Source organism: Thamnophis elegans, chromosome 13 (genome assembly GCF_009769535.1).
Source record: "Thamnophis elegans isolate rThaEle1 chromosome 13, rThaEle1.pri, whole genome shotgun sequence".
Classification (NCBI taxonomy): Eukaryota; Metazoa; Chordata; class Lepidosauria; order Squamata; family Colubridae; genus Thamnophis; species Thamnophis elegans.
The window spans coordinates 4575007-4594605 of NC_045553.1; the positions used below are offsets into that span (position 1 = coordinate 4575007).

The 19599-nt window shown below is 47.1% G+C and overlaps 1 protein-coding gene across 1 annotated transcript in view; it reads right to left on the bottom strand.

The window, feature by feature from the left end:
• The window catches only part of CIT (citron rho-interacting serine/threonine kinase), a 156677-nt gene that overhangs the window by 74100 nt on the left and 62978 nt on the right, over positions 1–19599 (bottom strand). Inside the window, 6 exon segments of the mRNA XM_032228836.1 lie at positions 1136–1252; positions 4881–4976; positions 11743–11868; positions 12944–13084; positions 15841–15894; positions 18941–18994. Coding sequence (XP_032084727.1) covers positions 1136–1252; positions 4881–4976; positions 11743–11868; positions 12944–13084; positions 15841–15894; positions 18941–18994 — 588 coding nt within the window.

A 19599-nucleotide genomic window follows, 5' to 3' on the forward strand; every position in this document is an offset into this window, starting at 1 on the left:
CAGGAAGGGCAGCCAGCCAGGAAAGGCTCAGCTCCATCCAGTCGCTCCGACTCTACTACCAAGCCAGGTAGGTCTTTAAAGGGGGCAAGGAGTACCTTGAACTGCACCCCAATGATGAAAATATCGGAAGGGGTGATGCCTTTCTCGCCTCTAGAATAAAACCAAGGATGGTGCTGGCCATCCTCCCGGAAAGGCTGCTTCACCAAATGTTTCTAAGCGTTTCCTAAAGTCTCTTCTAAGAGACTTCGGTTGTGGCTCGTCAGTGGCCAGAGGAGTTGGTGGCAGATTCAGTGGATGAGGAGGTGGGGAGGAACATGGGGCCAGTCCTGGAGTCTGGGGAAGACTCTGTGTTGCCAGACATCAGTGGGGCAGAAGAACAGCTGGAGCCTGTTCCCGATGTGTGCATGCGCAGAGCTGCCAGACGAAGGGAACAGCTAAAGGGCAGGGGTCGACTTGGGAGGAAGGCCACAGATGGACGGTGAATGGCCCCACCCAGAGGACATAAAAGAGGAGCGAAAGGGGAGTGGAGTTTGCAGGAGACAATCAATTCGTTTCATTGGTTTGTGACTCTCCGAGACTCCTTGCCAAGTTCTGCAGATCTCGGCCTGGCAGCTCTCCAAGCCAGATAAGGTCTGTGACTGTGAATCCTCCCTTGAAAGACTTTGCTGGAGGTGAATGAGCAGAATTCACAGTAATTGAATAAAGAGGTTTTGTCGGGACCAGGAGTTTGCTTCGTGGTTTGGGGAATCCTCGGTCAGAACAAATCCCCTCTGTCTGAAATTCATGGAAATCACCCCGCGCTCTATCCGAATTGCGCTCCCGTCTTCCAACTCCGCTCCAAACACTCTAAGGGCTCGGCAGGCGTGTTGGGGAAGCTCCCCACGGGTTCCTAACAGGAGGCCCCCCGGGCAAATTCTCAACAGCTCCTCCGTGCATGGAAAGATACCTTGACACCGGCAATGTTGATATGACAATTACTGCGTGTTAAAGCTCACGCGAAAGGCAATCTTGCTCATTTGGGTCAAGTGGCATTTTACACATTTCGGATGTGACTAAGAATCACCTACGAGGCGGGTGAGTCAAGCTAATTGAAATGCATCTAAAGAGCAGCCCCCCCCCCCGCCCGCCCGCTTACCGCTTTCTGCTCGGCGAGGATTTTGCACTTTTCGTGAGCTTCCTCCTCGTGCTTCCTCAGCATGTTCTCCAGAGTATCTTTGTCTGCCAGGTCCTTCTTCATTTGGTTGTCCAGCACCTGGAGGGAGAATTGTGGGGAGGAGGAAACAAGGGGGGCTTACTTCGAGGCCTGTCGACGTTCAGCCGAAACTTGGTGAAGGCCAAGTTTAAGTCTAAAGCGTCTAAAACGGCTTAAGGCAGATCTGGGTTTGCCTCAAGCCGTTTCGGATGCCTGGGAAATATGTCGGAGAAACACCGGAAGGCCAAACCTTTTTCGGGAATTGGCAAAATCTTTCTGGTTGGTCTTTGAGTGGCATTCTACATGCTGCATTCAAGAGACCTCATAAAATGTGTGTGCGCGCGTGCCTATGAGGATAGACAGACAGACAGACAGATAGATGACAGACAGATACATATAGATAGACGTCTTGGATGGATGGATGATAGATAAGATAGATGACAGACAGAATGGATGGATGGTAGGTAGATAGATAGATGACAGACCGATACACATAGATGATAGACATATTGAATGGGTGGATGGATGGATGGATGGATGGATGGATGGATAAGATAGATGACAGACAAGATGGATGGATGGATAGATGACAGGTAGATAGATATAAATAGACACTGGATGGATGGATGGATGGATGGATGACAGATAGACAGACAGATAGATATAGATGAGAGACATATAGATTGGAGGGAGGGAGAAATTCGAGTCGGCAGCAGAACTCTTATTGTTTAATGAGAGTGAGAGTGAGACAGAGAGATAATAAATATGATGGATGGATGGATGGATGGATGATAGATAAGATAGATGACAGACATGATGGATGGATGGGTGGATAGATAGCTAGATAGGATAGATAACTAGATAGCTAGATGACAGACAGATATAGATAGACATTGGATGGATGAATGGATGGATGATAGATAAGATAGATGACAGACATGATGGATGGATGGATGGTAGGTAGATAGATAGATGACAGAGATACATATAGATGATAGACATCTTGGATGGATGGATGATAGATAAGATAGATGACAGGATGGATGGATGGATGGATAGATGGTAGGTAGGTAGGTAGGTAGGTAGGTAGGTAGGTAGGTAGATAGATAGATAGATAGATGACAGACAGACAGATGCATATAAATGATAGACATATTGAATGGGTGGATGGATGGATGGATGGATGGATGGATGATAGATAAGATGACAGACATGATGGATGGATGGATGAGTAGGTAGATAAGATAGATAGATAGATGACAGACAAATATATATAGATAGATATTGGATGGATGGATGGATGGATGACAGATATAGATAGATGACAGAGATATTGGATGGATGAATGGCAGATAGATGGACAGATAGATATTGGACCAAGATTTCATTCTCTGAACTTGTGGGTCGGTTTCCCAAACGCTTCCTTACCAGGCTAGGTAATGTCTTCAGCAGAGTTTAGAGGGATGTCCGTGTCTGGATGCTAATGAAGATTGGCCACCAAACCCCCACACCCTCCTACATGCCTTCTAGATGTTTCATAACAGGAACAAAAAAGAAAAAATATTTGAAGGCTGGCATGTCCAGCTAAAAAGTCAGGGCCACTCAAGAGTCTAATTGCTCAGTTGCCTGGCGCTGTGAACATGACTTGGCACGAGTTTCATTAGATTCTTTCTTCGTATTTTTTCCTGCCTGGGTCAACCTGACTTCTGAACAGCCGCTCAACAGTTCCATGGCAATTTGAGCCTCATCCTTCTCCTTAACAATCACTTAAAGCTCTTTCTGGACCTACCCAGGGATTTCTTGAAAAAGGGGCGCACGAAGGGGGAAAGAAGGACACCAGTGGTGGGTTCCGGCCGGTATGGCCTAGCACAGCCGTATCGGTAGTAGCCGGGAGCGTACCGGTACGGTGGCCTTCCCGCGTTCTATACCAATTTGGTTGTATTTTAAGTACAATGACAATAAAGATTATACTTACTTATACCTGTTTTTAAAGGAACCAACCAATTGTGCATGCGCGCGCAGAGTGCAGCACCTGCGCCAGCTCCGACAAGCAGCTGGCGGTGGAGTCCGCATGCATGCTTAGCGCGCATGCACGAACAGGACACGCGGCCCCGTGAGCAGCGCACTGGTAGCGACGGGGAGAGGAACCCACCACTGAATGATGCCCCAAGAATCCTCTTCCCTTAATTTTAGAAGGGTCCGTAACGGTACCGTGTTCCCTGGCGTAATAAATCAAGATTTTGGCCCTCAACTGGGGGCCAGGAATTGGTTTTCTGCCTGGGCGGGTATGGTTCAAGTTCTGAGAAAGTCCTGTTTGACTTTGGCCTTGCAAAACAAATTGGCGATTAGGCCTCTGGCAGCGTTTCAAGGGAGATAAAGGTGGGTGCTTATCAGCCCGAAAGACTTTGGCAGACTTCTGTCGGACTCTTTACAAACTATTTGGGAATCGCAATTCACAGCCGTTGAAATAAAAAGAGGATTTTGGGGACTAAGATTGTGAAGCCTAGGTCAGAACAGGCTGCGCAGCGCACAGCAGCCGCACCGTCGCACCAAGAGAAAGACCGCAGCAGGAATCCTCCCCTTGTGCGAGGTTTCCTTTGTAATTTACTGCAAGAGCTGAGCTAACTGGGCAGCAAAAAACCCCATGATTGGACAGTTTGCTGCTCAATTTCAATAGCTTACTTTGAGGGAGGCAGTTTTTGGAGGGCTCAGAGAGGAAACTCTGTGTATGTGTGTGTCTGTGTGTGTACGTTTGTGCATGCATGCCTATGATAGACAGACAGACAGATGATAGATACATACAGATGATAAACATGATGGATGGATGGATGGATGGATGGATGGATGGATGGATGGATGGATGGATGACAGACAGATAGATATAGACACTGGATGGATGGATAGATGGATGACAGACAGACAGACAGATAGATAGATGACAGATACATATAGATGATAAACATGATGGATGGATGGATGGATGGATGGATGAATGGATAGATTAGATGACAGACAGATGCATATAGATGATAGACATCTTGGATAGATGGATGATAGATAAGATAGATGACAGACATGATGGATGGATGGATGGATGGATAGATAGATGACATAGATATAGACACTGGATGGATGGATAGATGGATGGATGACAGACAGATAGATGACAGATACATATAGATGATAAACATGATGGATGGATGGATGGATAGATAAGATAGATGACAGATACATATAGATGATAGACATCTTGGATAGATGGATGATAGATAAGATAGATGACAGAAATGATGGATGGATGGATGGATAGATGACAGATAGATAGATATAGATAGACACTGGATGGATAGATGGATGGATGACAGATAGACAGACAGACAGATATAGATGAGAGACATAGATTGGAGGGAGGGAGAAATTGAGAGCAGGCAGCAGAACTCTTATTGTTTAATGAGAGTGAGACAGAGAGAGAGAGAGACAGACAGACAGAGACAGAGAGAGAGAAAGAGAGACAAACAGAGAGAGAGACAGAGAGAGAGAGATAGTTGAGGGCAAGAGGCTGACTTTGTAAACCGCTCAGAGAGGGGCTGTAAAGCCCTGTGAAGTGGTTATTTGCTTTCCTTTCCCGACTCAGAGCGGCAGGAGGAGAAACGCAGGCTGTCTCCAGGGGGTCAAATCCACTTCTTACTTTGAGCCTTTCTTCATACATTTGTTCTTTCTGCTTCAGGTGCAGCTCCAGATGTTGGGCCGCCAGCTGAGCTTCCCTGTGTTTCTCTTCCAGTTCCTAGGAGAAAAGATATTTTTTTCAACATTTTGAACGCAGAAGCATACACACACACACACACACACACACACACACACACACACACACGAGATACCCGTGCTTCGCTATGTGATCGGGCTTGATAAATTGACACTTAAAGCTTGAAAATTCATGTAGAACGTGTAATTCCTTAGCATCAGAGCATATTAATATAAGGCAACTGGCAGTTGGAGCAGAGTTCTTTTCAGGTGGGGAGGGGGAGTAGAATGTCTAAACTCGTTGCCCGCAGGCCAGATGAGTCACGCTCTGGCCAAGCTCATATAAGGCAACTGGCAGTTGGAACAGTTCTTTTCAGATGGGGAGGGGGAGTAGAATGTCTAAACTCCCAGCCCGCAGGCCGGATGAGTCACACGCTGGCCGCGTCCATATAAGGCAACTGGCAGTTGGAACAGAGTTCCTTTCAGGTGGGGAGGGGGAGTAGAACGTCTAGCTCCTTAGCATCAACGCATGTTAATATAATACTGTATAAGAAATAGTGATGAGTTGATGGTCATTTCGAAAAATCCTTTCTTAGCGAGCTCCTAGAAGCCAAGAGGAACATACGGGCCAAATTTCAGGTTTGTAGGCTTTACAGTTCTGGAGATTTCATGACAAGTGAGTGGTGAGTTTTGGCTTTTATATGTATGTATGTATGTATGTATGTATGTATGTATGTATGTATGTATGTATGTATGCCAAAAGGGAAAGTTCTGCTTTCATCTTTATCTCCCTCTTCAAAAATCTTCTGCATTTCAAACATGAATCGGGGCTTTTGAAAAGGCCGTCCTTAATAAGGGAAGTGCTTCTTCATGCCTTCATTCCCAACTGGCTGCACGACCGACAATTCTTCTCTCTGCATTGCACATGAATAAATTACAGGCCCATCTGTAGGCTGAACTCTGAATATCGCTTGATGCAAAGCCACGTGGGTCCCAGGATAAATGTTTTGCAGGATCCAATCTGGGTCGCTCACCAGGACAAGAAGGGGTGGGTTTTTATTTTTATTTTTTTGGCCTTCTGAGCTTTCAGACTCATGCTGGAGCCCATCCTCGGGGAACTTTCTCCCTCAAGGAGTTGATGTGTTGTTGTTTGTGTGTGTGTGTGGGGGGGTGGTGGTTTCAGAACAGCACACATTCCGTTCGAGAGAAATTCCCGGAGGATGGGCTCCAGCACGAGTCCCCAAATCCTCAGGTCTCGACGGCTGACACAGATTGGATCCTGCAGGCATCTGATTAACAGTTTAACAGAGTTGGAAGGGACGCTGTAGGTCATCTAGTCCAACCCCACCCAAGCAGGAGACTCTATACCTGCGATGGAGAACCTATGGCCCTCGCCATAGCAGTCCTGCGTTGCTGCTCTGGGTTCCAGCCAGCTGGTTTTCACATGCGCCGGAAACCGGAGGAGCAGCGGGCTGGTGCGTAGGCCAGGAACATGATCTTTGCACATGTGTGCCAACTAGCTGGTCCTTGTGCATGCATGCACGCCAGGAACGGGAAGATGATGTGGCTGGCGTGCATGCATGTACCGGAAACTGGAAGATCGTCTTCCTGGTGCGCACCAGCTCACTGGATGGCTGCGCTTCCTGTTTCCAGGGTGCACAGTGCGCCAGCCAGCTGATCTTCTCACACACATGCGTGCCAGAAACCGGGTTGACCAGCTGGCCGGGCACACATGCCCTCACCGGAAACCAGAAGACGATCTTCCCGGCGCACCCCTGCGCCCCTGGGGCTGCTGTTTTGGTTTCCAGCATGGATATATTCCCTTTACAGCACCTGGTGCTGAAGAGGTTTGCCAACCATTTTTAAAAAATATATTTTTATTGCTTTTTGCATTGAAAAGAGTGCAGCACCGCGAAGCCGTTATGGCCATACAAACACATTATATGCACATCATCCCACCCATGAGTTGTCAATCTACTAAGTACATTATCCATCCTTCTATCCAATCACATTATTTACAATTTGTTCCGGTCTCGTCCCCTGGTCTTATACCAATCATAAAATCTGTTCCAAACTTCATTAATATTCTGACTCCTGTTTATTTTTTCATTCTCAGGGAAGCCCATCTGCTTCCGCCCAGGCCAATTTTTTTTTTTAAATTTCTGATATTGGGGTACAGCCCAAAAGCAATTATACGAACACCTTTGAGTTTTCTTTTAATTGCAGGCTAGCACGCATCTCTCTCTGCAATCGAAGGCAAATCGACAACAGCAGCTGCAACACACACACACACACACACCAGTGGTGGGTTTCAAAAAAATTTGGAACCTCTTCTGTAGGTGTGGCCTGCTTTCCGGGTCCACTGGTGGAACCTCTTCTAACTGGTTTGGTAAATTTGATGAACCGGTTCTATCGAACCGGTGCGAACCGGTAGGAACCCACCTCTGACACACACATACACACACACACACACACAAAAACCCTCCACCATTTTGACCTATTTCGCCCAAAATGGATAGATCTTTCCAGAAAGTCAAGAAGTGCAAAAGTTGAAAGCCGTTGCAGACTCCAGGGCACAGAGAGAGAGAGGGAGAGAGAGAAAATCACTTGAAATCTTCTTCTCCAGCAGCTCCTACTCAGCTGGCCCTACCTCTGTTGCCATAGCAAGCTCTCAGCTTCCACCTACACGGCTAAAAGCCCAGGGAAAACATGAAGATTTGCAACGCTTTCTCTTGTTCTCCTTTTTCGCTTCTCTCCTTTGAAGTAGATCCCGGCTCAAGTGGTTGCTTCCTTTCGAGAAAAGGCTCTCCGAGGCGGATGAAACCGTTCTCAAACCTGTCGGCTGCTGGACGATGCTCCAGAATATCAAGAGTTTATTTTGGATTAAAACGATACAAAGCCAAGAAAAACCACAGAATCGTAAGGCCGGACCTCCGAGGTCTTCTAGTCCAACCCCCTCTGGCTAAGGCAGGAGATCTTACACCATCCCAGTCAAATGGTTGTCCAGCGATGGAGCACTCACAACTTCTGGAGGCCAGTTGTTCCACTGGTTAATTTCTTCTCACCGTTAGGAAATTCCTCCTTTAGTTCCACAAGTTGCTTCTCTCCTTGATTACTTTCCATCCATTGTTTCTTGCCTTGCCTTCTGGTGCTTTGGAGAATGACAAGAGTTGGATGGGGCCTTGGAGGTCTTCTAGTCCAACCCCCTGCCTAGGCAGGAAACTCTACACCACTTCAGGCAAATGGTTTGTCCAATCTCTTCTTAAAAACTTCCAGTGTTGAATTCACAACTTCTGGAGGCAAGTTGTTCCACCGATTAATTGCTCTGACTGTCAGGAAATTTCTCCTTAGTTCTAAGTTGCTTCTCTCCTTGATTAGTTTCCACCCGTTGCTTCTTGTCCTGCCTTCAGGGGCTTTGGAGAATAGCTTGACTCCCTCTTCTTTGGGGCAGCCCCTCAAATATTGCAACAGTGCTATCTTGTTGCCCCTAATTTTTCTCTTCAATAGGTTAGACTGGGGGGGGGGGGGTGTCAAATTCTAGGCCCGGAGGCTGGATCCGGCCCGTGGAGTACTTTGATGTGGCCTGTGGCGCCCCCCCCCCCCCACGAGTGACATTGAGCTGGCCATGTCCCCTCTGCCCTCCCCCCCCCCGGGCTCTTCTCCAGGGAGTCCTTCCTTCTCATTAGGTGGCCAAAGTCTTTGAGTTTCCTCTTCAGGATCTGGCCTTCTAAAGAGCAGTCAGGGTTGATCTCCTCTAGGACGGATCGGTTGGATGGCCTTGCAGTCCAAGGGACTCAATGCAGGAGTCTTCTCCAGCGCCAAAGTTCAAAGGCCTCCATTCTTTGGCATTCAGCCTTCCTTATGGTCCAACCTTCACAGCCATCCATTGCAACTGGGAAAACCACAGCCTTGACTAGACACACTTTTGTTGGCAGGGGGATGTCTCTGCTTTTTAGTAGGCTGTCTAGATTTACCATCGCTTTCCTCCCCAGGAGGAAGAAATTTCTTGGCTGCCGTCCCCATCTGACGTGATCTTGGAGCCCAGGAAAATTAAATCGGCCACTACCTCAATTTCCTCCCCATCTATTTGCCAGGAATTGAGAGGGTGGGATGCCATGATCTTAGGTTTTTTTTAATGTTGGGTTTTCAAGCCAACTTTTGCACTCTCCTTCACCCACATCAAGAGGCTCTTTAGTTCCTCTTTCGAAGAGATCTCTCTCCCTCTCTCTCTTCTCTCTCTCTCTCTAGTTCTTCTGCCTCTTCGAAAGAGGAACTAAAGAGTCTTTTAAGATGATACACACACACACACACACACACACATATACACACACACTTCAAGGCAGCCCTTGAAGAGCATTCGGAGACTTCAGCTTGTCCAGAATGCAGCCGTGCGAGCGATCGTGGGTGCACCTCGGTTCACCCACGTAACACCTATCCTCCGCGAGCTGCACTGGCTGCCTATTGGTCTTCGGATACGCTTCAAGGCGCTAGTCGTCACTTATAAAGCCCTTCATGGTATTGGACCTGGGTACTTGAGAGACCGCCTGCTGCCAATTACCTCCAACAGACCGATTAGATCCCACAGATTAGGCCTCCTCCGAATTCCATCCGCCGGCCAGTGTCGACTGGCAACTACCCGGAGGACAGCCTTCTCTGTGGCTGCTCCGACCCTCTGGAACGAACTCCCCGTGGAGATTCGAACCCTCACCACCCTCCAGGCCTTCCGCAAAGCCCTTAAAACCTGGCTGTTCCGACAGGCCTGGGGCCAAAGAGCTGTTGCCCCCCCCGTCTCGAATGGTACGACTGTTGTGTGTTTTTAAATTATGTATTGTTATGTTTTGTCTTTTTATTTTCTTTCTGTACCCCCCTTCCCTGATTTGAATTGTGAGCCGCCCTGAGTCCCCTTTGGGGAAAAGGGCGGCATATAAATGAAATAAAATAAAATAAAATAAAATCAATCACACACACACACACACACACACCGGTTGAGGACCAGCTGTAACCTCTCAATATTGGTGCATATAAATTGACATTTGGACCACCTATCAACGCAGGGCCCAAGAACTCTAACCAGCTAGAGAGCTCTCTGTGCAAAATCTCCTTTATTCTTCATAAGAGCTGGAAGCCTACCAAGGCGCCCGGCGGATTTCGCATCGTCAGATTATTTCTGGGGAGGAAAGAGTTAAGATGATTAATTCAGTCCTTCTCCAACAGGGAAAACCCGGCAGATTTAGGGACACAGGCGGGATTGCCAAGGCTTCTCCAGCTTGGCTATGCAGGCCTCGTTGTCACATAAACTCCAACATGATGACGGGCAGGGAGTTTACGAAACAGCCCTTCCTTCGAGCCGGGGAGCGTCTGTTGCGGCAATTGGGAGCCAAGGTTCTTCCGTGGGAAGCACAAGAACCAGGAGGAGCCCGGGAGACGCTGTGGGAAAGGCCCCGGGAGGGGGGGAAATTGGGGGAGTAAGCGGGGGATTGGAAGGCCGCCCACAGAAGACAGCGGGTTGGGGTGGAAGCGTCATTATTTCTGGCCTATCCAAGAATTAATTAATTTTCTTTCTTTCTTTTTCCTTCCTTCCCTGCTTCTTTCTCTTCATTTCTTCCCTTTTTTCTTTCTTTCCTTCCTTTGTTTCTTCCTTCCTTCTTCTTTCCTTTTCTTCCTTCCTTTTTCTGTTTCTTTTCCTTTCTTGCCTTCCCTTTTTCTTCCGTTTTCTCTCTCCTTCCTTCATTCTTTATTTCTTTTTTCTTGGCTTCTTTCTTTACTTCCTTTCTCTCCTCCCTCCCTTCCTCTTTTTCTTTCTTTCTTCTTTCATTTTCTTTATTTTTTTCTTGCCTTCCTTTTTTCCTTTTTCTCTTTCTTCTTTTTCTTCCTTCTTTCCTTTTACTTTTTTCTTTCCTTCTTCCTTCCTTCCTTTCTTTTTTCTTGCATTTTTTCTTTTCTTCCTTTCTCTCCTTCCTTCCCCTTTTTCTTCCTTCCCTCCTTATTTCTTTCTTTCTTCCTTCCTTTTTCTTTCATTTTTCTTGCCTTCTTTCTTTTCTTCCTTTCTCTCTTCTCTCCCTTCCTTTTTCTTTCTTTCTTCCTTCTTTCCTTTTCTTTCTTTTTTCCTTCTTCCTTCCTTTTTTCTTTATTTTTTCTTGCCTTCCTTCATTTTTTCCTTTTTCTCTCTCCCTCCTTCTTTTTCTTCCTTCTTTCCTTTTACTTTTTTATTTCCTTCTTCCTTCCTTTTTTCTTGCCTTCTTTCTTTTCTTCCTTTCTCTCCTTCCTTCCCCTTTTTCTTCCTTCCTTCTTTGTTCATTTCTTCCTTCCTTTTTCTTTCATTTTTTCTCACCTTCTTTCTTTTCTTCCTTTCTCTCTCTTCTCCTTCCTTCCTCCCTCCCTTCCTTCTTTTTTTCCTTTCCTTTCTTTCTTCCTTCATTGCATTTTCAAGGAAGCGCAGTTGCCTTTTGAAAAGCACTATTGTGTCAACAAACCAGAGCTGAAAGGAGGCAAGACTATTCTGTATGAATGAATGTGCAAATACTTTTTTATTGGGGTGGATTTTCGTGGTTTATGGTTGCTGCCAAGCACCCCTGAGAAAGTTTGAAAGCTAAAGCAGCAACCACATCACTTTTAAGCCTCATCAACCTGTGGCCTTATTAACAAGGAACTCTTGATAAATTTTACCTGTGTCCCCCCCGCCCAGCTGCAGAAGTTTAATAATTTGAAATCTTCTACTTCTTTTTCTGTCTTTTAACACTTCCCACCCAAATATCTCTCACTCCGTTTGAAGACTCTTTCTCTCTCTCTCTTTTTTCATTGCTACCCACCAGAATTTTATCGGCCATCTGCTGGATTTGCTGAGATTTGGTCTGGATATCTTCTTTTAGCCGGTTCTCTCGCCGCTCCACCGTCTCCAGCCGCTTCACTTGGTTCTCCAGAGAATGGCGTCGTTCCTAGACAAAAGTTCAGACAGGAAGGCAAAATGAACTACATACACACAAACACACAAAAGAATCCGGATGATCACCTCATTCTACTGGTTTTCGGGCAAAGTGGAAATCACCGAACTGGTTGTTAAACTGGTAGGATCCCACCACTGGAGAAAGCCCAAACCGTTTGGAAAACAACAAAAAAGGGGAAAAAATGGCAATGATTCTTTAATGACAACTCGGCCATCTATATATAAAAATGGCTGAGTCCGTGTGTGTGTGTCCCGCAGCATAACTCTGGATGCCTCGAGCAATTTCAACCAAACTTGGTACACAGATGACTTACTCTTTAGAAACAAATACTGTCGGGGATAAGACACCCCTAAAACCCCTCAAGGGTGTGTGTGTTCTGTTAAGATGCAGCCTGTTGTGCCTTAAAATGGCTTCCACTGTACTGCCTTAATATGACTTCTACTGTACGGCACAGTGGAGTTGCCATAGTAGCGGCTTCCCAGTACTCCACAAGGGGGCTCCCTCTGGTAAGGGGGAAAATCCAACATTCTCTTCCCTTCCCTCCCCTTCTCTCCCCTCCCTTCTCTAAGACACCCCTAGAACCTCCCAGGGTGTGTGTTCTGTTAAGATACAGCCTGTTGTGCCTTAAAATGGCTTCTACTGTACTGCCATAAAATGGCTTCTACTGTGCAGCCCAGCGAAGTAACGGCTTTACAGTACTCCACAAGGGGGCTCCCTCTGGTAAGGGGGAAAATCCAATGTTAGAAATTATGTTTGGTCCAGACATTCCCCCCTCCCGCCCCCCCAAAATACCCGGCTTATCGGCAAGTACCATATGAATTCGGCCAGCTCCAAATTAAGGAACTGTGGATTCCCACTACAAGCTCAGGTGACCACGAACTGCTGGCCGCCTGCTCTTCCAATTCCCTTCTGCCCAGCTAAACTTCGGTTCAAATCCCTACCCCCCAAAAAAACCCCGCAAATCGTCTTTAAGCAAAAGTTTCAGTCAGCGAAGAAAGCCAGGACTTTTTTTTTCTTTTCATTACACCGGAAGCCTGGAGCGTGTCGAAGTGACCACTTTGCTCACCTCGGCTTCCAGCAATTTCTTCTTCATGCTTTCATTGGAATCCTCCCGGTTCTGCAGCTTCTCCAGCTCTTTCTCGGCCCTCTCTTTGGCTTGGCGGATGTTCTGGAGCAACTCGGTGGCTTCCGAGCTTGCCTTCATGGCCTTCGGAGGGAAGGGAGGGAAGGAGGGAGAAAAATCAATTCCAGCGTGTTGTACGCAGGGGTGTAAAAACACCGAAACATTTCAGGAACCCATCGCTGAGGTTTTTAGTTTAGCGCAACACGTAATTCGATGCACGAGGAAGGAAGAATCAACAATATACTGGTCCCTACATTTGGGAGGGAGGGGAGTGTGGCCATCCAGAGCTGTTTTTTAATTGGGCAGACTTATAAAATAGAGGGAGGAAGGGAGAGAGAGAGAGGGAGAGGAAGGAAGGAAGGAAGGAAGGAAGGAAGGAAGGAAGGAAAGGGGGGAGTAAGGAAAGAAGGGAGGGAGGGATGTTGTGGCCATCCAGAGCTGTTTTTGAATTGGGCAGTCTTATAAAATGGAGGGAGGAAGGGAGAGGGAGAGAGGGAGAGAGAGAGAGGAAGGAAGGAAGGAAAGGGGGGAGGAAGGAAAGAAGGGAGGGAGGGATGTTGTGGCCATCCAGAGCTGTTTTTTAATTGGGCAGACTTATAAAATGGAGGAAGGAAGGGAGAGAGAGAGGGGTGGGGGAAGGAAGCAAGGAAGGAAGGAAGGAAGGGGGGAGGAAGGCAGGGAGGAAGGAAGGAAAGGTGGGAGGGAGGAAAGAAAGAAGGGAGGGAGGGATGTTGTGGCCATCCAGAGCTGTTTTTGAATTGGGCAGACATAAAATGGAGGGAGGAAGGGGGGGAGAGAGAGAGAGAGAGAGAGAGAGAGAGAGAGAGAGGAAGGAAGGAAGGAAGGAAGAAAGGAAATGGGGGAGGAAGGAAGGAAAGGGGGGAGGGAGGGATGTTGTGGCCATCCAGAGCTGTTTCTGAATTGGGCAGACTTATAAAATGGAGGGAGGAAGAGAGGGAGGGAGGGAAAGAGAGAGAGATGGAGGGAGGGAGAGAGAGAGGAAGGAAGGAAGGAAGGAAGGAAGGGGAGGAGGGAGGAAATAAGGCAAGGAAGGAAGAGAGAGAGGAAGGAAGGCAGTGAGGAAAGGAAGGGAGGAGGAAGGAAGGAAGGAAAAGAGGGAAGGAAGCAAGGGGAAGAAGAGAGAGGAAAAGAGAGAGAAAGGAAGGAAGGAAGGAGGAAGAAGGAAAGAAGGCAGTGAGGGAAGGGAGGGAGGAAAGAAGACAGGGAAGAAAGGGAGGGAGGGGAGGAAGAGAGAGAGAAAGAGAGAGAGAAAGGAAGGGACTCGCAGGAGTTTTCTCCAGCACCAGACTTCAAAGGCCTCCATTCTTTGGTGCTCAGCCTTCCTTTTGATCCAACTTTCACAGCCATCCATTGCAACTGGGGGGAAAACCAGTTAATAGCCCTCCCCAGCAGATGTTGCAATAGGGTTTTCCCAGTTGCAAGATCTGCTGGGGAGGGGTGTGGCTGTTAAGAAAGACTCAGTCTGCTTTCTGTCTTTTAAGAGTCGATGCCTCCATGTCTCCCTTTGGGGGTGGGGAAAACACAATATTCAGCCTTTTTTTAATATTTCTCAAGTTAAGATTTCCTTCCTCCAGGAGGGCTTCCCACACCAGGAAGAAAAAAAAAGAAAAGAAAAGAAAAAACAAATAGAAGTCATAGAATCCATGAGTTATGTTTTGGCCCTTTTCCCATCCATGAAAACCCCCAGCCAAATTAAAACCAAGCGCAATCTGTCGCCGTTATATCCGCGCCCATTATATCATCGCCAAAGCCAGCCTGGACGGCTGAAAAACACTTGCACACCTGTGCGGTGGTGAGTGTGTGTGTGTGTGCCCGACTTGGCCTTCTCAAGTTAAATTCTTACCCGATACCAATTCTGACTCAAGCTTTTTGTTTTTAAAAATAAGCCGGCCCTTGACATGTTGTGAAGAGGAGAAAGCACCGAGTATCACGATTTCCAGTTCCAGGCCTCCCCCCCCGCCTCACATAACCGTCCCCCCCCTCTCCTTCCTATCTAATAGCGGGATGACTAACTCTGTTTTTGGAACACGAGACTCTCGTTCCACCCTCCTCTGCGTTACAGCTTGCAGGAAAAGTCTATAAAGCAGATTTATAAACTTGTGTAGGGGGGAATTAACAACAAAAAAAAAACCCCTTCCCTCTCACCAACTTTCTTTGCCAAAAATCAAAGCCGCCGAGTTTCTCCAGCACGTCCGGCATTAAAAAAACCTCACCTTGGATAAAAATATGGTGGATTACGCAAAATGTTCTTAAAAAAAGGATAAAGTTTACCGCTCAGTTATTCCTGTTAGGTATAACTACTGATTGTACAGTTATAGAGACTAATTTGATTTTGCATTTAATAACCGTAGCAAGACTGTTGGTGGCGCAATACTGGAAGAAGGAAGATTTGCCTACTATTCAAGAATGGACATTAAAAGTAACAAACCTAGCTGAGATGTCTAAAATACCAGCATATCTCAAGGACCACTCAAATGAGAGATATAAATTGGAGTGGAGAAGATGGATTGACTATACTCAAAATAAATATGGGACTAAGAAATTCCAGATAGCTTATGACTGAAGAAACAAGGAATGATATAATCTGTTTAAAGTTAGCCTAGCAAAGAGGAGTTAAAGCTCAAATGAAAGATGATACTAACTTTTTTAAAGTTTATTTTATAATATCTTTGTTAAAGATTTATACCCTGTATTGGTTCTGAAAAGTCGGGGGGGGGAGGTTGGGGTGGGTGGGTGGGGAGGGGAGGGGGAGGGAGGTAAACATTTGTAAAAGTTTTTTTTTTCCAAAAATTTTCAATAAATTAAAAAAAAAATCTCACCTTTGTCAGCTTCTCTTGGAGTTCTTGAATTTTCACCTGTTGATCTGCGTTGATCTAGACAAGGCACAAAGGGGAAAAAAAGAATCACAGAATGGGAAGGGACCTCGGAGGTCTTCTAGTCCAACCCGCAGCTCGAGCAGGAGACCCTACACCGTTCTGGACAAATGGCTGCCCAGGCTCTTCGCAAAGGCCTCCCGTGATGGAGCACCCACAACTTCAAGTGGCAAGCTGTTCCACTGGGTTAACTGCTCTCACCGTTAGGAAATTTCTCCTTAGTTCCAGGTTGTTTCTCTCCTTGATTAGTTTCCATCGTTTTTTTTTTTTTGTCCTGCCTTCGGGGGCACCCTCTTCGTTGTGGCAGCCCCTCAAATATTGGAAGACTGATATCATTTCGCCCCTTTCCCTTCGTTAGGCTATAGACATACATCTAGTATCTCTTCCCCATTCCTGCTCCCTCAATTTTGCAAGGGCGAGAAAGATATCATTCATACATTTTTGGGGGGGGGCGGTCATTTAGATGACTTTATAACAGAATAACAGGTGAGCAGGAACCTTGGAGGTCTTCTAGTCCACCCCCCTGCTCAGGCAGGAGACCCTATATCCGGGATGGCGAACCACAGGAAGTTCCGTTCCCGAACTTCCGGTTTGCCCGTAGGGCCGTTTTTTGTGCTCTGGAGACTTTAGGGAAGCTCCTGAAGCCTCCGGAGGGTCTTCGGGCAGGTGGGGGAGGCTGTTTTCACCCTCCCCAGGCTCCAGAGGCTTTATAGGAGCCTGGGGAGGGCAAAAACATCTCCCCCCGTCCCCCCGGAGGCCTTCTGGAGACTTCCCTGAAGGCTCCAGGTGGCTAAATCCGACCCTACGAGCAAACCGGAAGTCCGTTCCCAAACTTCCAGTTTGCCCATAGGGCCGTTTTTTGTGCTCCGGAGTGCCTCCAGGGGAGACTGTTTTCGCCCTCCCCAGGCTCCTATAAAGCCTCTGGAGCCTGGGGAGGGCGAAAAAAGCATGCAAAAAATGGGGGGGGGGAGCACTGGTCATGCGTGCTGGGGTCGCGCATTGCATTATGGGTGTGGCACTCCCACGCACGACCCCCCTTGCGCTCCCCCCCCGCTTTTGGCATGTGAGCCAAAAAAAAAAAAAAAAAGATTCACCATTACCTGTCTGGTCTATCAATCTATCTATCAGAATGCAGCATTTTCAGATTAACTCTGCCCACTGCCAGGAGTTCGATCCTGACCAGCTCAAGGTTGACTCAGTCTCCCGTCCTTTCCGAGGTGGGTAAAGGGAGGACCCAGATGGTTGGGGGGGGGGGGGGGCAAGAGGCTGACTCTGTAAACCGCTTAGAAAGAGCTTCAAACAGTGGTGGGTTTCAAAAATTGTTCAAGTCTACTCTGAGGGTGTGGCCTCCTTCATGGGAGTGGCTTGCCACCCATGTGACGAGTGGGAGTGGCTTGCCGCCCACGTGACCAGATATGAAGATGCCGACGACACTTGTCAGAACCATCTTAAAATACCTCTCACACAGCACTGGCATGCATAAGAATATGATGTAAACTTGTTTTTTTAAAGGCATCTTTGGTTTGCGTTAAAACAACTTCAACACACGCAATGTTCTGATTGCACCACAACCGCAGTAGTCATCCTCACCTTTCACAGAGGCACTGAGTTTTATAAATAGGAGCATGATAGTGTAGAGTAATCATATCCAAGGACCAGTGGTGGGTTTCAAATTTTTTTTGTTAACCTCTTCTGTAGGTGTGGCCTGCTTTCCGGGTCCACTGATGGAACCTCTTCTAACCGGTTCGGTAGATTTGACGAACCGGTTCTACCGAATAGGTGCGAACTGGTAGGAACCCACCTCTGGCTTCAAAGTACTATGAAGTGGTACATAAGTGTAAGTGCTATTGCTATTCTGTTCCCCAATTCCTCTGAACCTCTTCTTAGGCCAGCCTTCCCTCATTTGCCTTCTCCACTCTGCTGACGCAGCTCAACGTCTCCTTACTTTCCGAGTCTTCGAAGCCTCTAAGCTGGCGCAGGGATTTTTCCTCGGCTGCTGTCAACACGCTTTGAGTCACAATACTCGAAATCTTATAAGCTGTCTAAGATTGGCAGTTTTCCTTATGTGGATAAAAACGTTCAGAAAGATTCCACATAATGCTAATGCGGTCAAACAGGGCACAGAGGCTTCATTCTCTATTGTCTCTCCCCAAATCCCCGTTTTAAGTCTGGAATTCATTTGATTTTATGATCTTACAAGTCAGCCAAATATTGTATTTATTCTGGGATACCGAATGGGCTATCTTGGTTTTTCGCTGAAGACTTTTCGCTTCTCATCCAGGAAGCTTCAAGGTGCTAGTTGTCACCTACAAAGCCCTTCATGGTATTGGATCTGGGTACTTGAGAGACCGCCTACTGCCAATTACCTCCACTAGGCCAATAAGATCCCATAGATTAGGCCTCCTCCGAATTCCATCAGCCGGTCAATGTCGACTGGCAACTACTCGGAGGAGAGCCTTCTCGGTGGCTGCTCCGACCCTCTGGAACGAACTCCCCGTGGAGATTCGTACCCTCACCACCCTCCAGACCTTCCGCAAAGCCCTTAAATCCTGGCTGTCCCGACAGGCCTGGGGCTAAAGACTTTAACCCCGCTCGAATGGTATGACTGTTGTGCTTTTTTTAATGATGTATTGTCTTCATGTTTGTAACTTGTTTGTCCTTCCCTCCCCCTGAATTGTGAGCCGCCCTGAGTCCCCTCAGGGAAAAGGGCGGCATACAAATAAAGTAAATGAAAAATGAAAATGAAGCTTCTTCAGTTTTCCAAAGGCAACTGGACTTCCTTCGCTTCTCCTTGAAGAGGTTTCGCTTCTCATCCCGGAAGCTTCCTCAGTTCTCAGTTCCAATTCTTCTCCAGAACTGAGGGAAGCTTCTCGGATGAGAAGCGAAACGCCTTCAGAAGAAAAACAAAGAAAGCCCGCTTGCCTTTTTTCAGAAAAGCATCTTTGGGGCCACCGTGATCTGGATGATTGAGAATCCCCACAGACATTTATTTCCAGGATGTTATCGCGAAGGATTCCACAAAAGAAAACGAGACTTCTAAACATACCTTCTCCAGCTTGGAATACAGCTCTCCAACTTCCGTTTTTCCTTGGTCTTTAACCTTTTAGGTGAGAATTAAACAGAACATGCAATTTAGCAACCGGATCCAGATTAACAGAAAATTATGTAGCTCTAAATTTTCTTATACCTCCAAACACCACTCACTTTATTGGAGAAATAAAGGTGAAATCTTGCAGGTAATAGTGATTCAAACCAAAAAGAGACAGAATCTTTCTTAAGTAAGGTAATGCTTCCCCTCGCACATCTATGCTAGTCGTTCCCTACTCTAGGGGGTGCTGCTCATCTCGGTTTCAAAGCCGAAGAGCCAGCGCTGTCCGAAGACGTCCCCGTGGTCATGTGGCCAGCATGACTCAATGCCGAAGGCGCACGGAACGCTGTCCCCTTCCCACCAAAGGTGGTTCCTATTTTTCTACTTGCATTTTTTACGTGCTTTCGAACTGCTAGGTTGGCAGAAGCTGGGGCAAATCACGGGAGCTCACTCGGTTACGCAGTGCTAGGGATTCGAACTGCTGATCTGCTAAGTCGGTTCACCCACGTAACACCTATCCTCCGCGAGCTGCACTGGCTGCCTATTGGTCTCCGGATACGCTTCAAGGCGCTAGCCGTCACTTATAAAGCCCTTCATGGTATTGGACCTGGGTACTT